A 25,446-nucleotide genomic window follows, 5' to 3' on the forward strand; every position below is an offset into this window, starting at 1 on the left:
CAAGATCTTGTCATGAATTTTCTCCTCCGTTGAGACAAGAATCAACGCCAATATTATAAAGTTCAAAAAGGCATCTCAAGCATGGGAGTACCTTGAGAAGATGTACACTTCTAGGGACTTGTCTCATAAGTATTACCTCCAAAAGAGGGTGTGAACTCTTCTTCAAGGGAAAATGACTAACTCTTCCATTTAGGATGAGCTTGCTAATCTCGAACCAAAGTGGAGTGGAGAAGCTATAGAGTTTCGTCATAAACAATTAGAAGAAGATCGATTTTTTAATTTTTTGAATGGGCTAAGACCCGAGTTTGAACAAATTAGATCTTCTCTTCTATCCTTCACCTCTCCCTCTCTTGAAGACGTCATTACAAAATTAAGTGAAGAGAAAAGTCGTATGGGCATTAGCAAGCAAAATCTAAGTGTTCTTGCAATGCCTACAAATCAAGAAGAGTGTGATGGAGCGAATGTCGTTTCTAGGCCTGGGAACAACTCGAGGACATATAAACCTCCTCATTTTAAAAATCAAAATCAAGGATCCAATGGTGGACAAGGCGGAAGAAGGGACTATAGCAAAATTGTGTCACTTTTGCAAGGAACCAGGACACATCAAACCGGTTTGTCCCAAATGGAAGAAATTATTGACTATGGCAACTACATCCCAACCAAAAAAAGAAGAAAGTGCATATACTTCCACAAATGAAGCTCTCTCTCTAAATCAAATTATGGAAGCTCTTCAACCTTTTCTTAAGGGAGTCATTTCTGGTACCGCCGTATCTACTCCTCCTCCAAGTAAACTTCTTGGCTTTTAGACTCTGGTGCTTCATTTCATATATCTACAAATATTTCTTCTCTCTCCGAATATTCTAAAAATTCGTCACCATCATTTGTTTCAACAGCGGATGGCACTTCTCTTGAAATTAAGGAGATTGGAAACTTTGAAACCCAAAAATTTCTTTATTCCCAAAATTAGATTTATACCAAAATTAAATTTGAACTTACTTTCTGTTTTTAAACTCTCGGACCTTGGATGTGACATTCAATTCTCATCTAATAAGTGTTTAATACAGGATCACCGGTCCAGGAGGTTGATTGGAGAAGGATCTAGGAAGAGAGACTTGTACTATCTGGACTCTCTTCAAATTCCTAAAACTTCTTTTTGTAATGTGGCCCAACATAAAGACATAAATGTTTGGCACAAAAGACTTGGTCATCCCAACATCACCATGTTATCTTATTTGCATTTTGTTAAAAATCTTTGTAAAAGTACTTTCTCTTGTAATGATTGCATTCTTGAAAAAATGAGGAGCATGCCTTTTGAACAAAGATCTATATTTACCACAAAACCTTTTGAAATTATTCATTCGGATGTTTGGCGACCGACACCCGTCATATCCAAGGAAGGCTTTGCCTATTATATGATTTTTGTGGATGATTTTTCTGGATATTGTTGGATATATTTTCTTAAACAAAAGCATGAAGTCTTTTCATGTTTTAAATCATATCATATGATAATTAAGAATCAATTTAATAATAATTTAAAGATATTTAGGACAAATTCCAGAGGTGAATATTTCTCCAATGAAATTTAAGAAATATCTTGAAGACTATGGTATTGTCTATCAAAGATCATGTTCTAAGACCACACAACAAAATGGGTTGGCCGAAAGGAAGCATAGACATATAATTAAAACCACTAGAGCTCTACTTATATCCCAAAGCATTCCAAAAAAAATTTGAGTCGAGGTGGCTCTTGCATCCATTTATCTTATTAATTGTCTTTCATCCAAAAATTTAGATAAAATTTCTCCTTTTGAGAATCTATATGGAAAAGAAATCAATTATAATAGATTAAGAGTTTTTGGTTGTAAGTGTTTTGTTCTTACCGATAAAAATAATAAACTCTCACCAAAAGTCATTCCTTGTGTTTTTCTTGGCTATTCCGAAACCCAAAAAGGATTTCGATGTTATGATACTAAGAATTATAAGTTATATGTCTCAAGGAATATGACGTTTTTGGAAAATGATAGTGGTTTTGAAAAGAATGAATCACACTTAGAAAATGCCGACTATTCTTTTCTATTTGATTTATTATCTAAAGATGATTATATCTCTAGTGATGATGAATTAACATATGATAGTGACAGAATTGGTTGAGAACAATAATGATTCTAATTCTCCTAACTCTCAAGAAGAAAATATAACTAGAGACCCTATCACCTATACTCATAGAGATAGAAGTACCTTTAGAAGTGCTATTGAACAATACAGTGAACCTAGTGAATCTATCTCCACACATGATACAAATCTTAGAAGAACCGAAAGAACTAGAAAAACTCCTAGATTCGTATCTTTTGATTCTTTCTCTCCCAAATATCGGGCTTGTTTAAGTGTCATTCACTCATATTTTGAACCAAAATTTTTTTAAGAGGCCAAAAGATGTGTCGAATGGAGAGAAGCTATGGAGAGTGAACTCAAAGTGCTTAGAAAAGCTAATACTTGAAAATTTCAAACGCTTCTCAATGAAAAGAAAACTATAGGATGTCAATGGGTGTTCAAAGTCAAAACCAAGAGTGATGGATCTCTTGAGAGATATAAAGCTCGCTTAGTAACTAAAGGGTATAGTCAAGAATATAAGATTGACTATGAAGAGACATTTACTCCAGTAGTACGTATGGTCACTGTCAGATGTCTCATCACCATTGCTTCAATTAGAAAATAAAATATTTTTCAAATGGATGTCAAAAATGCTTTTTAAAATGGAGATCTTAATGAATAAGTCTATATGAATGCTCCACCTGGTATGGAAATCCCTAAAAATGAAGTTTTTCGTCTTCGTAAAACTCTTTATGGCTTGAAACAAGCTCCCAAGCTTGGCACAATAGGTTTAACAATGTAATGCTAGAAAATGGTTTCACTTCATCCTATACTGATACTGTATTGTTTGTTAAGAAATTTGATGCAAGAATTGTTATATTACTATTATATGTTGATGATATGTTAATAACAGGTGATGATACCAAAGGAATTAAGAGCATCAAATCTATCTTGACTTCAAAATTTGAAATGTCAGACTTAGGATTTCTGACATATTTTTGGGGTGCTTATTTTCACATAGGCTATTTTTTGTCTCAAACTAAACTTGCTTGTGAGATTCTTGACAGATCAGGAATCACAAATGATAAGGTCTATAAAACTCTTAAAATAGTGGGTTCGAAGATGAAGATTGATGATGGCATTCTCCTAAAAGATCCCACACCTTACAGGCAACTGGTTGGATCTCTAACGTATCTCAGCATTACTAGGCCTGATATCTCTCATGCAGTATATGTTGCTAGTCAATTTCAACATGCGCCTACTACACTTCATATGAGCGTCATTCTCCGCATTATCAGATACATAAAGGGTACATTAAACAAGGGGGTATTTCTATCTTCTTCTGAATTAAATTTAATTGCTTATACCGACTCTGATTGGGGAGATGACCCGAATAACCGTCACTTCACCACTGGTTTTTTGCATCTTTTTAGGGGAACCTTTAATTTCTTGGAGATGCAAGAAACTACAAAAAGTCTCACTCTCATCCACAGAAGCCGAATATAGAGTCATGGCATCTACTACCATAGAGATTGTTTGGATTCGCAGCTTGCTAGAAGATATGAATATTCAAGTTCAAGGACCCACAAAACTATGTTTTGATAATAAAAGTGCAATTTACATTGCCAAAAATCACATATTTCATGAGCGCACAAAGCATATTGAGATTGATTGCTACTATGTTCATGAAAAATACTTAACAAGAACCATAGACCTCCCATATGTTACATCAAAATATCAACTAGCAGACTTCTTCACCAAAGCGTAGTGCTCTCCAAGATTTAACTTCCTTCTTGGCAAACTTTCGGTTATGTCACCCTAAGTTTGAGGGGGGTGTTAAAATGTAATATTCTTTATATATATATATAAAGAGAGAGAGAGACATATAAACATATATATATAGTATATATATGTATATGTATCTATCTAAGTATATATATATATATATATATATATATATATATATATATATATATTCAAAACCCGATAAGTGTATTTCGATCATTTCCCACATTTTACGCATATTCTCATTTGAGAATATGATTGTATTTTCTTTTTTATTTCTTTTTAGTCGTTCCTTTTATTTATTTATTTTTAGTCAATGTTGTAACATGGGGGGGCCTCAACATATACGTTGGAGGGGCTCCAGCGTATATGTTGGTGAAAAGAAGTGAATCTCTTGTTACGGGTCACGGGTCAGGAGATCCAGACCCGTGATCATTGTCATTTCATTAATGGCACTGTGTAATTTATTCTCTTGTAATAAGGGTATTTTAGTACCCTAATCTTTGTATTAGTATGTTATTATAAAGGGATTAAAATAGCAGCCGACCCATACAATTTTGGGCATCGGTTTTCTCTGCAGTCTCTCTCTCTCTCTCTCTCTCTCTCTCTCTCTTTCTCTCTCTCTCTCTCAGCTTTCACGCGTGGAAGAATTCGAGCATTGCAAATCTTTCATGGTATCAGAGCCACGCTACAACTGGACCTGGAATTGATCTCAAAGGTACGTCTGAAAGATCTGAACCCTATCGATTTTCTCTTCTAGGTCAAGAAAATTTTTTCTTCTGTCTTTCCTCAATCTCGTCTGAATATTCATTCCTCAATTTTCTTCTCGATCAGATCTGACGGTAATCAGATCTGTCTCACCTTAGTTTTCTTTGCCTCTTGACGTTAATTAGATCTGATCAAACTTTCTTCTCTGATAAACCTGAGTTAACTCAGTCCAGGTAATCGATCTCAATCCCTTCTCTCATTCTTCAATCTGTCATCAACATATATTGTTTATTGTTTTCGATCAGAGTATGATCTAATCACGTAATCGGGTTCTTATTTGATCCAGCCACATCCCTGATCAGATTTGACCAGGCTCAGACCTGACGTTACCCTCATTTCTACCATTTTATCTTTTTTAGCTTGAAAGCATTGCGTCAACACCGAGTGTGAATTCCTATTCACATATTTTTTGTGGTTTTCATAATCAGTATTCATTCTCTTCTGAAAATCATAAATCTGATAGATATTCAATATCTGTTTTAAATCAGACATTGATCTGAATTAGTTTCTGCAAAAAAAAAAGGTTACAGAAACTGTAGACAGATTGTGCTAGACACACTCTTAATATTGTGAAACATGGATTCACTTCCTACTCAATCAGTCCTTTCTTCAAGCTTCCTCAGTCAACTCGTGTCTGAAAAATTAAACAATTCTAACTTCTTGACTTGGAAGAGGCAAATCATACCTTTCATTAGGAGTCAGGATCTTTCCGGACATCTGGATGAATCTGTTCCAGTTCCTCCCGAGTTCATATCACGAGAAGAAAGCGACAGCAAAGGAGCATCTACTACGATATATATTAGAAATCTTGAATTTGGATATATGTTAGAAATCCTGAATTTGTAGCTTGGATGAAAAGAGACCAAGCGCTAGTTGCTTATATTACATCTATACTGTCACAAGAGGTGCTTGTAGCAATTCTAGATGACTGCACTGCCATGCAACTCTGGGACAGACTTGTTCAGACATACTCACAGGTTTCTCAGGCCAGGATTATGTTTCTTAAAAGAGAATTTCAAATGTTAAGAAAGAATTCCATGACCATCATGGAATACTTGAACAAAATGAAGGTTATCACAGATCAACTAGCAGTCGTTGGATATGCAGTAACTGATAAAGATTTGGTACAACAAACTCTCAGTGGATTGGGACCCAACTATCATATGATTGTTACTTCCTTGTTATGTTTACCTGAGTTGCCCAACTTTGAAGATCTGTGTGCAAAATTATTACAATATGAGATGAACCTAAAGGGATTTTCTGAAGAATTATCTATGCATACTGGGGCACAAGAAGTTCTTGCTACAGGGATTACTTATGCACGAGGACGAGGAAGCTATGATATCAAGGGAAAATGAGGACAAGGGAGAAGTGGTCAAGGAGGCCGTGGATTATTGCCTACACCCAACACATATATCAATCCACAAAGACAGAGGCCAATTCCTACTTGCTTTCTATGTAATAAAAATGGGCATATCAAAGCTAACTTTTGGTTCAATCCCCGAAATAAAGAAAAATCGACACAAACCAAAGCAAAGAGAGGCACAAACAGTACAAGGACCAGCGGAGAAGTAAAGAAGTTATTGTTGTCAGCTTTAGCAGGATAAAATCTGAAACAGAATGAACAAGGTACTTGGTACGTGGACTCTGGCGCAGCGACTCACGTTACTGGTGATGCCGGTAAGCTCCTAAACCTTGTTCCTTACATTGGTAGAAGTAGTATAGTTACTGGGAATGGATCCCACCACTCTATCTCTCATATTGGAAACTCCATTATACCCTTGTCAGAATCTTTTATCAACCTTTCAAAAGTTCTCTATGCTCCTAACATCAAGAAAAACATTGTTTCAGTTTCTAAACTTGTTGATGATATCAAAGCCTCAATTGAATTTACTCCTTCTGTTCTTTTCAAGGACCTCTGCACGAAGGAGATGTTCGCTAGAAGAAAACGGCAAGGCAATATGTATGTTTTTCAAGAAGATCCTTCAGCACATATTCGCCTTGCAGACCCAAACTTGAAGCTCCACTCATCGTTGCCTTCTAAGAATTCTACATGTGTTTTTAGTGTCTCTGAAATCAATAAATCAAATCTTTGGCATGGTCGTCTAGGTCATTGCAGTAGTAGTTTCATTGAAAAGTTTGTTTCAAATAACCTCATTCCCAAGTCAAGTTTAGGAATAAATGTCAATGACAACAAATGTTCTAGTTGTCTCTTATGTAAGAGTCATGTCTTACCTTTTCATTCTATAAATAAAAGAGCTTCGAGACCTTTTGAGATTATTTGTTCTGATGTTTGGGGGCCTGCCCCAGTTGCTTCCATATCTGGAACTAGATATTATCTTATATTTGTTGACAATTATTCTCGTTATTCTTGGATATTTTTCATGAAACACAAATCTGAGACTTTCAAGTTGTTCCGAAACTTCTATTCCTTTGTCGAAAATCAATTTTCTGAAAACATCTTTAATTTCTAATGTGACGGAGGAGGTGAATTTTCTTCCATTGACTTTACTAACTTTCTTCAAAGTAATGGGATAAGGAGAAGGGTGTCTTGCCCACACACACCTCAGCAGAATGGGATTGCTGAAAGGAAGCATCGTCATATTGTTGAGAGTGCGATTAGCATGATAGTAATCTTTCGATTACTTTATGGACAAAGGCCTTTGATTCTGCAGTTCATGTGATAAATTGATTGCCCATGACTATTTTGGAAAACATGTCTCCTTACTTTTCTCTATTTGGTGCACATCCCAGCTATCATGATTTGCGTGTGTTTGGTTGTTTATGCTATGTTCATGTTGATAGTTTAATGAGACATAAGTTTCAGGACAAGGCCCTGAAGTGCAGGTTTGTGGGTTATGCTGATGACTATAAAGGGTACAGGTGATGATCCGGTGAGCAAGCGCATCAAAGTATCAAGAAATGTCATCTTCAATGAATTGAATTTTGATTATCGATGTACTAGCTCTTCAGAATCAAATTTTAAAATCGAGACTTATTATCCTTGGCTGAATTATGAACTTTTCTCCGAAGCTAGTGATGTCTGCCCCTCAAATTGTACTCAAAAGGATAAGGAATATGTGTCTGCTGATGAGATGATTGCCCATGAAAATACAGACCCAACTTTGGATCCAGAAAGGTATAAAGGTCTTGTTTACACTCGACGAGAAAGAGAGTCGCCCACCATAGTTAATCCAGAAATGGACACATCCTCTACATACAACATCGTTGATGCTAGAAGATCCACTCGTTCTCGTCATCCAATTGAAAGATGGGTCAGTTATGAAAATTTCTCATTAGATTTTCAACTCTTTCTAACAGCCTTGAGCAAAAAAGATGAACCCACAACATTCTCCCAAGCATCAAATTCCAGAAGATGGATTGAAGCAATGAATGAGGAAATGGAAGCTCTACAGGAATGTGGTACGTGGGATGTTGTACCAAGACCACCTGACAGAAATGTTGTTGGTTCAAAATGGGTGTACAAAATAAAGTATAAACTAGATGGGACTATAGAGTGATACAAGGCGAGACTTGTAGCCAAAGATTTTACGCAGGAGCAAGGACAGGACTATGATGAAACCTTTAGTCCAGTGGTGAAAATGAGGACAATCAGAGTCATACTTTCTTTAGCTATTGAACATCAATGGACTATTAGCCAACTTGATGTGAAGAATGCCTTTCTTCATGGAAATTTGAGAAGAAGTATACATGGAACAACCTACTGGTTACGCAGAAGGCAATCCTATAAAATATGTATGCAGACTAAAAAGGGCGATATATGGATTGAAGCATGCATCTCGATCTTGGTTCGATAGTTTTTCTCTTGAAATACAAAAATATGGTTTTAAGAAATCTCTTCTTGACCACTCCTTATTTATATTTAAGAACCAAGACACAGTTACTCTGTTGTTGATATATGTAGATGATATTATCATCACTGGTAATTCCAATGAGCACATTAAAGAAGTCAAACATCTCTTGAATCAGAGGTTCAAAATGAAGGACCTTGGCAAACTACGATACTTTCTTGGAGTTGAAGTCGATAATACCCCTGAAGAGATGACTCTCACTCAACATAAGTATACCATTGATGTTCTCAATAAAGCAGGTATGAAAGACTGTAAGCCCTTGGGAACTCCTAGCGTTCTTCACCAAAGGCTTAGCTCTCAAGATGGAGATCCATATGAAAATCCCACACAGTATTGTAGCATAGTGGGTATGTTACAATACCTCACTTTTACTCGCCCTGATATAGTTTACTCTGTGAATCAAGTATCTCAGTTTATGCATGCACCATGTGAAGGGCATATGGAAGCGGTTAAACGGATACTTCGATATCTGAAGGGAATGGTTGGGGATGGCCTTTTATATAATAGAAAGACCAATGGGCAAAATGCACATGAGATCACTGTTTATTCTGATGTGGATTGGGCGGGAGATCCAGATGAACGCAGATCAGTATCCGGCTATTGTGTGTTTGTTGGGATGAATTTGGTTTCTTGGAATAGTAAGAAACAAAAGGTTGTTGCCAGATCCAGTACAGAGGCTGAATACAGGTCAATGGCAGCCGCCACTGCTTAAGCTACTTGGATTAGACATTTACTGACAGAAGTAGGAGAATTGATCTCTCGATCACTTCTTTTATGTGACAACCAGAGTGCCATTAGTATGTCATTTAATCCAATCCATCACAGTTGTGCCAAACATATTGAAATAGATCAGCATTTTGTGAGACAAAAAGTAGAAAAGAAAGAGATTGAGCCCGAATTTGTACGAACTACAGATCAAGTGGCAGATATATTTACAAAAGGACTGACAAAAGACAGATTTTGGATGTTAAAAGGCAAGTTGTTCATGGTTCAAGACCATGCACAACTTGAGGGAGGGTGAAAAGAAGTGAATCTCTTGTTACGGGTTACAGGTCAGGAGATCCAGACCCGTGATCATTGCCATTTCATTAATGGCACTGTGTAATTTATTCTCTTGTAATAAGGGTATTTTAGTACCTTAATCTTTGTATTAGTATGTTATTATAAAGGGATTAGAATAGCAGTCGACCCATACAATTTTGGGCATTGGTTTTCTCTGCAGTCTCTCTCTCTCGTTGTTTCTCAGCTTTCACGCGTGGAAGAATTCGAGCATTGCAAATCTTTCAGTTGGAGCCCCCCACCCCCACTACTCCAACCCTTATATATAGGGGTGATCCCCCTCAAGTGTTTTTAGTTTTTTTGTAAAGCCCCTTTGGGATTCAATATATTGAAGTTCATATTTTTCCATGCCTTTGTGCATGTGTACACATCTGTGCCTTTGTGCACTTGTGAGAGTTCTTATTGTGCCTTTGTGCACGCTTCTTGTTTCTAACATTGTGTTTGTGCACAAATACTCTTTTTATAGAGATTTTCACAAGTCGTTCTAACCTCAACATACATAATTAATAGAACTCCTTCGTCTTCATTAAAAAATGTTTCTCCATTTGAAAAACTTTTTAAAATGACTCCCGATTTTAAAAGACTAAGAATCTGTAGTTGTAAGTGATATGTTTTTACTCGTAAAAATGATAAACTATCCCCAAAAGCCATTGAATGTGTTTTCGTAGGCTACGGAGAAAATAAAAAAAGATATGGATGTTTTGATCCAATAAATAAGAAACTCTATGTTTCAAAAGATGTCATTTTTCTTGAAAATGAAAATAGGTTTGATAGCAAAGAACCTAAAGAAGAAATTGATTACTCATTTTTATTTGATCTATTACCAAGACATGATGAGTCTAATTCTATTGAGGTATTTGAATCTTTTGACAATGACTCTAGTATTGAGCATCTGATTGTTGATAAAGTTAGTGATCAACATGAAAATTTGAATGAAAATGTATCAAATGATACATGTGTGTATACTAGACGGGGTGAAGGTAATCATCCATATGCCCTGGACAAGTTCTCTCAAAACATACATTTAGAAGAATCCCAACGTAGGAAATAAAATCGTATCTCTAGTGCTCTAAGTAGATTTGTTTTATATGACTCATTTTCCCCAAACTTTAGAGCATGTTTAATAACTCTTCACTCTTATTATGAATCATCTCATTATAATAATGCCAAACAATACCCTCATTACGTCTGACTTGGGTTTCTTGAGATACTTCTTAGGAATTGAGATTGCCTATTCCCTAGAGGATATATTCTCTCTCAAATGAAATTAGTTGTTGACATATATGCTAAGTCAGGAGTTTCAGATGTAAAAAAGGTGGAGACCCCAAAAATCATAAATGTTAAATTAAGACTCGAAGATGGTGTATTGCTTGAAGATCCTACTCTATATCGTCAATTAATTGGATCTCTCACTTACCTCTCCATCACTCGACTTAATATTTCTCATGATGTTGATGCAGCCAAGTCAGTTTCAGCATGACCCTACCACAGTGCACATGGCAACAGTGACGAGAATTGCGTGATACATTAAAATCACCATTTTGAAAGGGTTTTTCTTATCCTCTTCATCATCTTTTGATTTAACTGCTTATACTGATGCTGGTTGGGGTGGTAACCCAAATGATAAAATCTCTACTACTGGTTTTTGTATTTTTTAGGAGATTCGTTGATTTCTTGGAGGTGTAAAAAACAACAAAAAATATTTTTATTCTCAACGAAAGTCGAACAACGATAATAGAGATTGTGTGACTTAAAAGTCTTCGCAATGATATGGGTATCATCATCTCAACACCATCGAAAATGTGTTGTGACAATAAGAGTGTAATTTATATTGCAAGCAATCACACCTTCCATGAGCGCACCAAACATATTGAAATGGATTGTCATTATGTTCGTGATGAATAGCTACCATTTAGCCTATTTTTTCACCAAAGCACTTTCTGCTCCTTGTTTTCTCTTTCTCCTTAGCAAACTTTTGGTTCTTTCTCTGTAAAGTTTGAGGGGTCGTGTTATATATATATATATATATAGAGAGAGAGAGAGAGAGAGAGAGTAATGGGTCCGTGCTAAACCAATTTGGTGCTAAACCACGTGCTAAATGGGGCTTTTGGGCTATTTCATTTTATTTTTAAATTCTGACCATACAGATGTGATCTATGTACTTGATTTTAGAGAGATCAACTCTTGAAGCGTCTGATTCCAACACATTGTTGGGTTTTTTATAAAGTTCGAAAAATCAACGGTCCAAAATCTTTGTAAATTTTTGAGGCTCCAAACATCATTTTTTTCATCGAAAACACATGATCTAGGTGTGGATTTTTAGTAAATCGACCATGCCCAATACATTTATGGGTCCGGAACTGCATAAAAAGCACGGGAGAAGCCCGAAAAACTCATTTAGCAAGCGGTTTAGCATCAAATTGGTTTAGCACGAACCCATTTTCCTATATATATATATAAACATGTATTATAATAAATTGCCCAATAGGGGCATTTTTGTCTTTTTATATGTAATAATAGTTGTTTCTTAGAAACAAATATTTTGTTTTTGTCTTATTTTTCTTTTTCATTTTCTTTTTTTATTTTCACCTTTATTTGCATTGGGGCCCCCACTTCATAGAGTCGTTGGGGCCCAAACGGTCATAAATATGACCATTGGGAGCTCCCCAATGACTCTATGAAAGGGAAGCTCCCAATGGTCTCCCTCTCACCTTTTGTATATAAATAAGGGAGTAATCCCCATATGTTGTTTATTACTTTTCCCTTCTCTCTTCAATAATATTCACTTTTTATTAGCTATTGACATTGTCTTTTAGTGGACTTTTGTTTATGCACTTGTATTTGCTTTGCACTTTGTTATTTGTAATTCTGCATACTTCATTACAAAGCTATATAAGATAAAACAATAGAATCATAAAAAAAGGTGACAATCCAATGCAAGAGCAAAACAGTATGCGTCAGTAGAAAGCAGTCAAACTTCGCACCACATTGCAGAGCTAGAGATACCATCACAATGAAAATCAATTTGAAGCCAACAAAGAGACAGGAAATTGTTAACTTGTCTGGACAAGGAATGCATAACAATGAAAACTAATGACAAAATGGCATCAGTAACCAGCAAAAAAGCGATGTTAATAACAAAAACAAAAAATCGAGTCCTTTTCTCTCTTGAGAGCAACAGGAACTGCAGCTTGCAGTAATATTTCTGAGCTTTCTCAGAACTAATGAATCAAATGACACAAATAGAACATCACTAACCTGCCAAAATACGCAGCCCAATGAAGCGCTGTTCTACCACGTACATCCCTAAAATTGGGACTGACACCAGCAGCAACAATTGGACCCATTGCCCACTCGTAGCCAAGTGCAGCTGCCAAATGTATAACTCCTTGCCCTTCATCATCCAACAAATTTGGTCCCTTTCCCTCTTCATGGGATTTGCAAAGAAGCCATTGATATAATCTGTCTTTGAGCATCTTCTGCATCAACAACTCCCTAGCACTTCTCTTATTTCCATTAGTACCATTTACAGACTTCTCAATCTCGTTCCACTCAGTAGTATCATCATCCTTGAGGGAAATAATACTTTTCTTTAGGCTGCATTCTCCACAGTTTTCAACAGAACATTCAAGTGACTTCCTTTCAGAGCCTAAGAATAACATCTTTGCTAGTCGAACCTGAAGAACGATTTCGTCGTCAGGATCACTTTTCACTGGACCAGGAAGTGGCAGAGAAGAAGGTCTTTCCCGATATTCAAACTCCCGAACCTCACTGCAGGCTAACCTATTACTGCAGGTGATATAAAATGGAACTCTTCCAGGAGAATGAACAGGGGCTTGACAATGAAGGACATTGTTCATCAAGATTTCAGCAGAAACTTCCAGTTCACCAAACATACAGCACCACTTAACATCTCTAGGATATTCTGTGCCCGCCAAAAACACACCTGAAATCAGAACCTGGCCACATAGAGTAAGGTCAATACAGAGACAAATACAATAAAAACTTATAAAGATTTCCACCAAGCTTACTACCAATAGTATATAAAAGGCTAAACATTGTACTTTGGCAGAGACCCAAATGACTTTATCCTAATACCATCCACACATTAAAATGAACTTTTATGAAAAAACTACCTTGGTCTCAACACCTGAATAAGCCCAATCTGGTGAAAAATCAACTATGCTAAACAACTGCTCTTGGGAAAGAGAAGGGCCCAGTGGATCAACATCCAACTGCATATGGCCTGACAAGCTAGAAACTTCCTTGTCACCATTCTGAGCATTAAGTGTATTCCAGTAGTTGCCAGAATTCGAAGCCATCAGTGAGTCCTCACAGTCCACACCAATTTCTTTGCTCATCCATCTCCCAAAGCTGTCTAGTTTCTTGAAGCCCAAGTTTTCATCATTATACAGGTTGTCATCCAAAGCATCCTTAGAAGACTCAGCAGGCTCTTCTTTTATTCCTACAGACCGGAGATATGAACAGGGTTTGACATGTGACTCATCCTTAATTTGATATTCAGATACAGGATGCTCGTGGCACCCAAAAGGTTCCTGGCGTATATGACCAATGTCTGCAAATGTTTTACTGTCCATAGCAATGCTACTCAATGCCTCTGCATCCCCTCGACCTGCTTGCTCCTGCAATTTTCCATGAAATAAAAATGAACACAATCCCTGTTTCCCAAAGAAAAATCATGTGATGAGGGGAAAAAGCAGAAAAACTACTATAGACTAAAACATGCAAGCCGGTGAAACATTTAAACACATAAAACTAATATAACGTACAAAATAAAGAGAAGTCATAGACAAAGAAGGTGAAATGGTAAGTAGACGCATGCATGACCAGTAATTATATCAGAAGAGCCACTTTCAAATAAAAAAAGAAAAGTTGAAACTATTTAGCAATTAAAGTTGTGCTGCTGATCTTATGATACCTCAGAGTCAAATTACCTGAGACAATCTTTGAGAGTCCTTGACAATCACTTGAAGATGAGGTTGAGGAAAAGCCGTGACTACAACATCTTGGTTATTTTTTATTAGGCCATGATGAATATTAAAAGCAGATCTGGCCATATTCCCAATACCATTAGTATGGTTGAACAAAATCCTGTCGCTATGTACACTACCCTGGCTTCTGCTTGTACTCTGAATTTCAGGCCATGTAAAGGAGCTGATGTTATGGCGGAAGCTTTTCCCACAAAAAGGCTGCCCAGAAATTTGTTTTGTTGAAAATTCTGTTAGACCTGGCAAAGCAAAATGATAACCACATATTACAGATCAATGAAATCTGTTACAGGAGAATATGGACAAGGAAGCCTATTGCTAAACAGTAGGTTAACAATGTTTTCCACAGATTCTTAATTAGATAGTAACATTAATAAATTCAAATATTTAAAATTCTGAAGGCTATAAGTATGAAAAACTGAACATTACCAGCTTGCTGTGAAGATACATGGTTTGCATCATCGAGCTCATTGGGCACACACTTCCCAGCAAAAAGTTGATTGACACTAAAAAGATCAGGAAGCCCATTGTTTGTCCCTGTTATGTTTGTCAAACCCCTAGAAAAAGGCAGAGGAATCGTACCTCTACACCCTGAAATATCTTTGTTAGTTCCATTATTTGATTGTAAAGAAGAAATCTGAATCCCAGAACAAGAGATATGTTCAGAAAGAGCAGAGGCACCACCATCATCCCCAGATTGAGCATCTTCATATTCTGGAGAATGTGTCTGTCCATTCCAATTGGCTGTACTTGGACTTGATGCAAAAGAAGCATGAGCTGTCAGACCAGCAGAATTTGCCTGAGCAGAGGAAGCAGGTGACACATTCACATTGCTGAGCAACGAATTTTGAGCTCCTGCTTCAGTATTTATTGAACGAGAAATGCCAGATCTATTCCCCTGAATATAAACCATCTTATGAGATTTTGCTACAAAATATATACTAGTGACACATGCATGATCCAAAACTGTTGACATACGCTCCACCAAATGCAGGGAACCTGCCAGACCTATTGGCAGGTGGTGATGGGGCAGCCATGGAGCCCAGTACCAGTCACCATTATTGCAACCTGACACCCCTCAGGCAGGTTTTCCATTTTCCAGGAGGGAAAACAATATCATAAAATTGCTTAGTCTGTACATCCAACAACATTTTTATATGCATTAAGCTAAATTGCTTAAGAAAGGAGAGTTAAGCTAATCACAAAACCATGGAAAACAGTATCAAACATTAAAAAGGCAACCAAAGACCATAAGCAAATGCTTTTTGGTTGCAATAATCGATTGGATATCTCTTTCCACTGAAAAATATGAAAATGAGGAAATGAAGTTGTTCAGCAATTTCTGTATAAATCACAACCAAGTAAAAAAAATCCACATAATCCAATATATTCATAAATTAATGGTCTCTGGTTATACTGATGTCTTTTTCCTTAATTCTGCATTTTGTAAAGCCAAGGCACCACAAAAGATTTACTTCCAAATGGCAGTACTGATCATGTTTTGTTCCATGAAGATGCTAATGACATAATGTATCCCTTCATGATGGACCAGCGGTAAGTGACTTGAATACAAGTAATTTTATTATGAAGCACAATAAATTATGGTTTATCTAACCTATCTCAAAGAAACCATCTTCCCTAGAAACATGAAAACTAAAAGCAAAAAAAATTACATGATGACAGAAGAGATCAACAACTCACCTCTTTCACTTCTCTGTAATGCACAAGAACAATGTGCTCTAATTCCCTGCAAGCAACAAAATTCAATTTTGTAAAATGTGTATCATAAACTTGTGTTGTAATTGCAAGCAAATAAAGTGTAAATTTGCATAAATATATAGATAACTAAAACACAGTCTTGACATTCAAGCTAAACAATGCCATAAATATGCAACAAAGTTAAGTCAACAAATGCAATTATAAATAACTAAAACACAGTCTTCACATTCAAGCCAATCTGAAACCAATGTGAAAATCATAACTCATCATACAAAAAATACAAAGCATTTCATCCAATATCGGAATATTATAGTTTTCTTCTAACTCTGAGCACCATAAAACAAAACTACCTACAAAATTTTGGAATGTAAATCTTCAACATTTTATTTTTAGCTCTCTTGATTACTTTTTCATAAGATTGAGAACTTTTCCCGATTTCTAAAGTAGGCAGCGATGATGGGTCATCTTTATCGAACATTTCATCTTTGGAATCTGATGACATCCAACAGTTGTGGTGTCCTTATTAAAATAGATTACATATATATATATATATAGTCCTAAAATTTCTATTGTCCCTCATGAGCATTTTGGTCTTTTTACTACATGTAATAGGTACTGTTCCTTAGGAACAGTTTTTTTATTTTTTGTTGTTATTATACTGAGCATTGGGCTCTATGGTCAAAAGACCATAGAGTCGTTGGGAGCTCCCAACAACTCTATTGGGAGCTCCCCATTAGAGCTCAATGCCCCCTAATGTGTACAAATAGGGGCTGATCCCCTCTCTTGTATTCAATGTTTCTCTTAAGCATTTTGTGTTCAATAAAGATTAGATTTTTTATCTTGTGTTCTTTTTTTTTACTCTTGAAGTCTTCTATTTTCACTTTGTGTTTGTGTAGTGACTTAGTGCGCTTGTATTGTCCTTTATTAGACTTGTGTTAGTGCTTGTGTACTTTGTATTTATTTTTCGCATACTTCATTACATGGTATCAGAGCCTTAGTGCTCTTGGACTTGTGGAGGTGACCATCAAGTGTTTGTGTGTTTGTGACATGCTCTCCAAATCTACCTCTTTCTCTCTCTCTCTCTTTCAACATGGAGCATGATTACAAGATTGACCTATCCTTCAAACTCAATGGAAGGTTTCTGTTATAGAGAACAACCTCAAAGGAAATAAGCATTGTGGATACGTGATGGGCACTATTCCCGAACCTCAACTTGTGCTCACTAAGAAGAAAGAAAATGAAGTTAAAGCTCTTGATGGAGATGATCGTACCAAAGCCATATATGATTATCAATCCAAAATAGTGGATTGAGAGAGTATTCACATGGTTTATCAACAATGTCGATATCAAAATATTTGCCAACATTGCAAAATTTAGAAAGGCCAATGAAGCTTGGTCATTCATGAAAGACATGTATATGCAAAAAGATCTTGCAAAACAATATTTCTTGCAAGAGAAAGTACGAACTACCAAGCAAGGGGACATAAGTGCCAAGGATTACTTTAGTACCCTATCCCCTTTATGGGATGAGTTAACACTTCTTGAACCTAAATGGTTTGCCATTGAAGACGTTGAATTGAGACGAGAGCAAATGGAGAAAGAACATTTCTTTCATTTTCTTCGTGGTCTACGACCCAAATTTGAACAAGTACGTTCTTCTCTTCCCCATAGATCTTCTCCCTTGCCTCTTGAAGATGTTGTCAAGAGGAGATGAAGTGTTGGCGGTATCTAGACCTGACAACAACGTGAAGAACTACAAGCCTCCACACTTTGCGAGGCAAAATAACTATAGTGATCATAATAACTATGGAGGTGGCAGAAGAGTTATTTGCCACTATTGTAATGAGTCGGGTTACGTCAAACCTGTTTGTCCTAAGCTCAAGAACAAGTTGGCTTCCGTTGAAGAATCCACACCAAAAAGGGAAGAGTCAAACAAAAGAGGAGAAGATTCTAAAGACAATTTTTCTGTCTCAACTATCGGAGGCACTTCAACAATTATTTAAATCTACATCAACTTTGGGTGTCGTCATAGCTTAATCCTCTCCTCAAGGTATGTGCTCTTGGATTCTTGATTCAAAGGCTTCCTCTCATATGACACCGCACGAGAATGACATATCCGATATATAGATCCAATATATACACTAATTCAAAATTATCTTATGCTTCTATCACAAACATCTTTGCAAATTAAAAACATTGGAACCATAGATTCTAAAAATTCTCAAAAATTAGGGTGGTTCTAAAATTGAACTTAAACCTATTTTTGGTTTCTCAAAATTTTAACCATGGATGTGAAATCTCATTCTCATCTAAGGGTTGCTTTGTGCAGGATCTCTGGTCCATGAAGCAAATTGGATAAGGCCATAGGAGGGAAGATCTCTACTTCATAGACTCTTTGAATATTCTTTTAAAATCTTTTTATAATTACATCCAAGATAAAAATATTGAAACTTGGCGTAAAAGATTTGGACATCCAAGCTATTCAAAGATGTATCTTTTCCCTTTTGGGAAAAATTTTTGTAATGAAAAAGACTTTATTTGCAAAGATTGTGTTCTTGGAAAGATGAAATCGATTTCATTTCCTATTAGAACCTCTGTGTCTAAAAAAAACTTTTGAGTTGGTGCATTCGAACGTATGGGGACCTTCTTCGGTCATATCCAAAGGGGGCTACTCATATTATGTTGCATATATTGATGATTATACTAGATATGTGTGGGTCTACTTCCTCAATTTCAAATCTGATGTTTTTTACCTTTTTTAAAAAACTTCAGATGATTATCAAAAATCAATTTCAAAGCAATATTTTCATACTTAGATCCGACTAAGATAAAAAATATTTATCCAATAAATTTCAAAATTATTTAAAACATAACAAAATTTATCATAAAAAATCTTATCCTAGAACTCCTCAACAAAATGGGCTAGCCGAAAGAAAACATAGGCATATTACGGAAGCCACTAGAACCCTTCTCATTTCTAAAGATACTCCAAAGAGTTTTTGGGCCGAGATCGTTTTAACATCAACCTATTTGATAAATAGAATGCCCTCATCATCTTTGCAAAATATTTCTCCCTATGAAAAACTATTTGAAAGGACACCTGATTTTAAGCATTTGCGAGTTTTTGGTTGTAAATGTTTTGTTCTTTTACACAAAAGAGATAAGTTTTCTCCAAAAGTCATTGAATGTGTTTTCATTGGTTATAGGGAAAGCCAAAAAGGCTATAGATGCTTTGATTTTAAAAATAACAAACTTTATGTTTTCAAAGATGTGACCATCTTAGAAAATGAAAATGATTTTTATAAAGATAATAGAAAAGAGGAATTAGGCTATCTAAAAATGATTATTCTAGCTGTGAGAAGTTCGTAAATGATGATGTTATTGTTAGTAATGGTCATCCTAAAGAACTTAGTGATGGTTATATTAAAGTTAGTAATAAAGTAGATGAAAGGCCAACTCAAGATATACGTGTTTATACCCGGCGTAAGCAAAGAAATCCCCAAAATGCATTAGACAAATATTCCTCTCTAGAAGAACCCTTATTTGGTAATCAAAAGCTTGATCATAATTATCCTATAGAAGAATCCTCTCTTAGAAGATCTAGTTGTGCCTCTATTCCACCCAATAGGTTTGTGTCCTATGATTCCTTGCCACCAAATTACAGAGTTTGCTTGATAGCACTATATTCCTATCATGAATCATCACATTACAATGAAGCTAAAAAAATTCACATTGGATTGAAGCAATGAATGTAGAGTTAGATGCCCTTATGAAAACCAAGACTTAGAAAATAGTTACATTATCATTAAGAAAGAAAACCATTGGATGTAGATGGGTATTTAAAGTCGAAGCCAAAAGTGATAGCACCCTAGAAATATATAAAGCTAGGTTAGTAGCCAAAGAGTACTTTAGAGAATACAAAATTGATTATGAAGAAACATTTGCACCCGTAACTAGGATGACTAGTGTTAGGACTCTCATAGCAGTTGCATCTATTAAAAAATTGCCTATATATCAACTGGATATCAAAAATGCACTTCTCAATGGAGAATTAAATGAAGAGGTTTACATGATCGTCCGCCTGGATTTAATATCGAAAAATGAAAGATTCTTAGGCTTAGAAAGGCCTTGTATGGCCTTAAACAGGCTCCAAAAGTATGGCATGATAGATTTAGTAATGTTATGTCTTATTTGGGATTTCATTTTTATTAAAACGACATCGCTCTTTTTGCCAAAAGTACAAGTACCAATATCGTTATTCTTCTACTATATGTAAATGACAAATAGGCTATGTCACATGGGTGCGGATGCGACGCAATTTTAAAAAATTTGGACACGGGGACTCGACTATATATATATATATATATAGATAGATATTTTTTAATATATATATATATATATATATATATATATATATACCCAGTGTGTGCATATATGTGGATATTGTCCTCTAAAGTTTGGCATCGGCATGAGTGTTTTTACAAACTTTGCAAATTGTACTTTTGCCCTTGCAGAAAGGGGGGTCCGGGGGCTCCCCTCAGAAAAAAAAAATGATCTTTTTTTTTCTGGGGCTTATGTTTGAGACTCATGTTATATATATATATATATATATATATATATATATATATATATATATATATATATATATATATATATATATATATATATATATATATATTTTAAAATATATAAAAAGATTATTTTTTTGTTTTTTGCCCTAAAATGGACATTTTTGGACTCAGTCAAAGTTGACCGAGTCCATAACAAGGACAGACTTGGCCTCAACTCGTTGACCGAGTCCGACTTGGCGTTGACCGAGTCCAGACCGTGTCCGAAGCCACACCCGTGTCGGGGCGTGTCGACTTGGGAGCGGCGCCTCCCTAGCCGAGTCTGTGTGACATAGCAAATAGGGAGTTAGTAATATTAAAAATGTTTTAAAAGAAAATTTTGATATGTTTGATTTGGGTTTCTTAAGATATTTTTTAGGCATTGAAGTTGCTTATTCTCCCAGAGGGATATCATTTCCCATATGAAGCTTGTTGTTGATATTTGTGCTAAATTTGAAATTGCAGATGATAAGAAAGTGAAAACTCTTGATGTAGTAAATGTTAAGCTAAAACTTGAAGATGAGACTCTTATCGAAGATCTCACACCTTATAGACAGTTAACTGGGTCGCTCACTTACTTATCTATCACTAGACCAGAATAAACCTTAAGGAGCATATTATGCTACACTGGTTCATTTCCTAATATGAAAAATTAGGCCAAGGTTTCCCATTTCTTGGATTTCCTAATATCAAAATGTTGATCTTTTTTCATAATTTTTACAAGATATTTTGCATTTCTTAATTTTTTCCCCGCCAAGGTTTCCCAAAGTTTCTTTTCTTTTTTAGAAAAAATTATCTTAAATATCCTAGTTCACTTGCCAAGAAAATCCTAAAAACGATGCTTGTTACACAACCTCAAAACTGTTATGTTTGTGATTTGGGTGACATAGCAGCAATATGGCTAATAACCATTATCGCTATCCCATCCAGCACTATACCCAACTTCTCAAACTTTGCCTTCACCATCACCACAACTATGCCACACATATACTCCATTTTAGCACCTGTAGTGTGGCCCCTTAATATACTAGTCATATTGAAAATTGGTTGTATCACCGTGTCCGCAACTGTATTCATGTGACATAGGCCAGAACACTTACCATTTCATGTTCACCATCACCAACATGACGAGCATGTCTCTAATATCGCGTATTTTCACACTTAGCCATTTTGAGATTTTTTCAAAAATTTGGCCAAGTTTGGGAGAAAAATCATTTGAACCTCGATTTTAGATTGATGTTTTTGAGTTTGGGTTTGACCCAGGTCTCATCAACTAGGTCTAAACGAGCCAATCGAAACGTGAGAAAAAGTTTTATTTTCGACCTTTAAATTCAAGCAAAATTTGGGTTATTTTCAGGCGAAATTCGGAATTTGATATTCGTGTAATATATTGTTGGATGCGTCTCGGAATTCTGAGCGCAACGATATTTTACTTTTCTAAATTCGGGCTACGGTTGAACCAAAAATCGCATTTTTTCAAAAATTGAGCAGTTTGTCGGTTTGGATCCGTACTTGGATTGGATTGGATTGGATCTGATGAATTTAATCCAAATTAATATGGATTTGGACTCTATCCAAGAACCATATTAATCTGGGTTTGATCCAGTTCAAAACCCATTTGGATTTCAAAGATGGATTTGGATCTTAGATCCGGATCTAGATCCAAATCCATGCCCAATAATTTTCCAACTTTAAATTTATCTAAAAACCTTTAAATTGGATTTTAATTATGTTAAGAAGCCTCCCACATTTTTTTGATAATTTTTGGAAACTTCTAGAAATTTATTTGTAATATAATATTAAATAAATAATTTAATATAATTCCAAAATTGTATTTTTATGTTTGTTTAGGACTCTTGCGAGAGCCCTTAACCATCTCTAGAAACATCTAGGAAGGTTGAGAGACTTAGAGTCCCTTTTTAAACCAAGTTTTGAAAAGTCAAACTTGGAAAGTTTTAAAAAAATTGGAAATAAAAGTGAGAGAGTCTTAATAAAGAAAGGCTCTCTCTCCAGCCCATTTTAGGAACTGGAGGAGGGGCGACCTCCCCTATGGGCCTATAAAAAGACCACAAAAAAAAGAGAGAAAATATAAAGAAAAGGAAAAAAAGGAGGAAAGATAAAGTGAGGAAAAGGAGGAGTTTCGGTCATCTCCAATCATTTACCCACGTTTTTCAATATCTACCATTGTTTTCTTCATCTCGGATTCATGGTACGGGTCTTTCTCTTGTCTCGGATGAGAAAAAAAGCCTAAATAAGCTTTTTTTTATGAGGAACCATGGATTCTATCTTGATCTTTCATGGTTTAATCCATAGGAATTGATGTAGGAAGGTTAGATTATGTGAGATTTATATTCCGACTATTTTTTTCTGGATGTTTTTATGTTTTCCCCAATATATATATATATATATATAGAGAGAGAGAGAGAGAGAGAGAGATGTTTTTGCCTTGTATGGACACTTTGGTAAGGTATAGACAGATTTGTCCCATGTGTTTAGTGGGTTGATCTGGACAGATCTGGCCATCGTGAAGATGGGCAGATCTGGCCAGATTTGAACCTCTGTCCATGTTGTCCGTTCTGGACAGATCTGTCCCCTGGACATGTGTATATTTTTGGACAGGTGGACATGGGGATGTGGTTCTTAAAACGGTACCAGATCTATGGAAATAAAAATATGTGTATATTAAGTTAATATGAAAATTTTGAATTTATGGAGGTTTTTGATCCGAGAACAGGACGAACAGATGTCCAATCCCAGCCTGGACTGTAACGACCCCAACTCCTACCTGTGAAAAATGCGGAATATTTTTTTTAAGAGTTGCGGAAAACTTCCCAGAGACCTGGGGTCCCTACAGTTCCAATTTCAATTGGATAACCACACACCACAAACCAACTTACATTTATCACTCATAACCAAGCCACTTGACTCTTTTATTAATGAATCAATAAGAGTCATATTTAATGTCAAAAGTGAAATAGCAATTTTGCAGGAAATAAGAAAAACTAAAAGTAAATAACAGTAGAGCCACTCTGTCCACAAGCGAAGCCGTCTGAAACAAATATGACCCTCGTATCCCCCCAGGAGCGAGTCGTCTTCACTGATCTCCTGTGTCTGGGAAAAACCAATAAAATGAGAGGGTCAGAAATCCGAAGAATTCTCCGTACAGGTTTCCCTAATGAATCAAATAAGAAAAAGAGCATAAATAAGATCCATGTAATATTTTAGAAAGACACAATTGTAACCAAATTATAAGGCAATTTATCAGTTATGCAACAATAAAATAAACATTAAGCATGAGGGAACACTAAGTAAGAACAGTGATTATACTTTAATCCATAAAGACATTTGAAGGCAAAAGAGATCAACATCAAGCAATGATCAATATATAACAACCAAGTGCACAAGTAAACATGCATGAACTAATGCAGAGCAAGAATATGCATGATTTATGTATAATGCCTGAACCCATATTATCTTTCATTTAAACTCTCATCTTTCCATATGCATGTCCTATTAAATGCACGCAATCTTTAAGTTCCTCTTTTTAATTTATCATTGCCCGCGGATACACCAAACGGGTACAATCCCCGAGGTCAAGTAGGGTTCCCGGGGTAACTTCACACACAATTTGTATTTTATTACCGGGTTCCAAACTTAGCCCTCGACCGATATCAGGAAACAGCACTATCCATCAAAACCTTGGAAAACAGCATCCAAAGTCGGGGACACCAGGGAAAACAGCATCCACTGGCGCCACTTTCTTGGTATACCAAAACAAACTCACAGCTGTGACTAACACACCACTCCCGGGTAAAGTGACGGATTCTCCCTAAAACCGTGGCCAGGAGAAGAACCTCAATATCGGGTTCAGGGGCAACAAAACGCACACGGAGTTTTTGTATCATCACGGTTTCCCCTAAACCGCAATATCCAAGATTCCCACGCTAAAGCAGGGACATCAAGGAGAAAGTGAATTACACTGTTCTTTACTTTCTTTTATCTGGTTATTAATTCATTTCTTTTACATTTGCAAATTTACATGCAGAATTAATAACATAAGCTTGCACATCAGCATGCTAAGCTTTTCACGGGACCACCGCCCATGACAACATAGAACAGTGTGGTAAAACAACAAATCTCACATTTGATTTGTTGCAATGCATCAAAATAACTAAATCAGAGAACAACTAGTTCTCGAGGCTCACCCAGCCCCTGATGATCCAATTGACCATCAATGCATTCATAAGCAAAAATCATCAATTACATGCCTCTCTGCATAATTTTTCACATGTTTTCGATGCATATTTATGACAAATTTTAAAGATGTGCATGAAACAATAATATATTTATGCATGTGCATGAGTTCACTATTCATGTGCATGTGCTTTTATGAAATCATTTCATACACATGCATTCATTTATGATTCATAAGTACATGTGGACAATCAAGCAGTATTGTACATGTTACACACACATCGATTTCATGTATGTATATGCACTTAAACAAATTTTTCGATAGCATAATACTTAGGCATG

General features: G+C 35.9%; 1 protein-coding gene across 2 annotated transcripts in view; it reads right to left on the reverse strand.

The window, feature by feature from the left end:
- Positions 1–25,446, reverse strand: part of LOC149826646 (calmodulin-binding transcription activator 3-like) — a 150,629-nt gene that overhangs the window by 62,552 nt on the left and 62,631 nt on the right. For both annotated transcript variants that reach the window (XM_090018918.1, XM_090018919.1), the window contains exons 6-10: positions 16,286–16,331; positions 15,014–15,482; positions 14,531–14,823; positions 13,712–14,218; positions 12,834–13,534 (exon numbers count right to left, since the gene is read on the reverse strand). In XM_090018918.1, coding sequence (XP_089875044.1) covers positions 12,834–13,534; positions 13,712–14,218; positions 14,531–14,823; positions 15,014–15,482; positions 16,286–16,331 — 2,016 coding nt within the window. The remainder of the gene's footprint in view (positions 1–12,833; positions 13,535–13,711; positions 14,219–14,530; positions 14,824–15,013; positions 15,483–16,285; positions 16,332–25,446) is intronic.

This window comes from Nuphar pumila, chromosome 10, assembly GCF_984573655.1.
Source record: "Nuphar pumila chromosome 10, dmNupPumi1.hap1.1, whole genome shotgun sequence".
Lineage (NCBI taxonomy): Eukaryota > Viridiplantae > Streptophyta > Magnoliopsida > Nymphaeales > Nymphaeaceae > Nuphar > Nuphar pumila.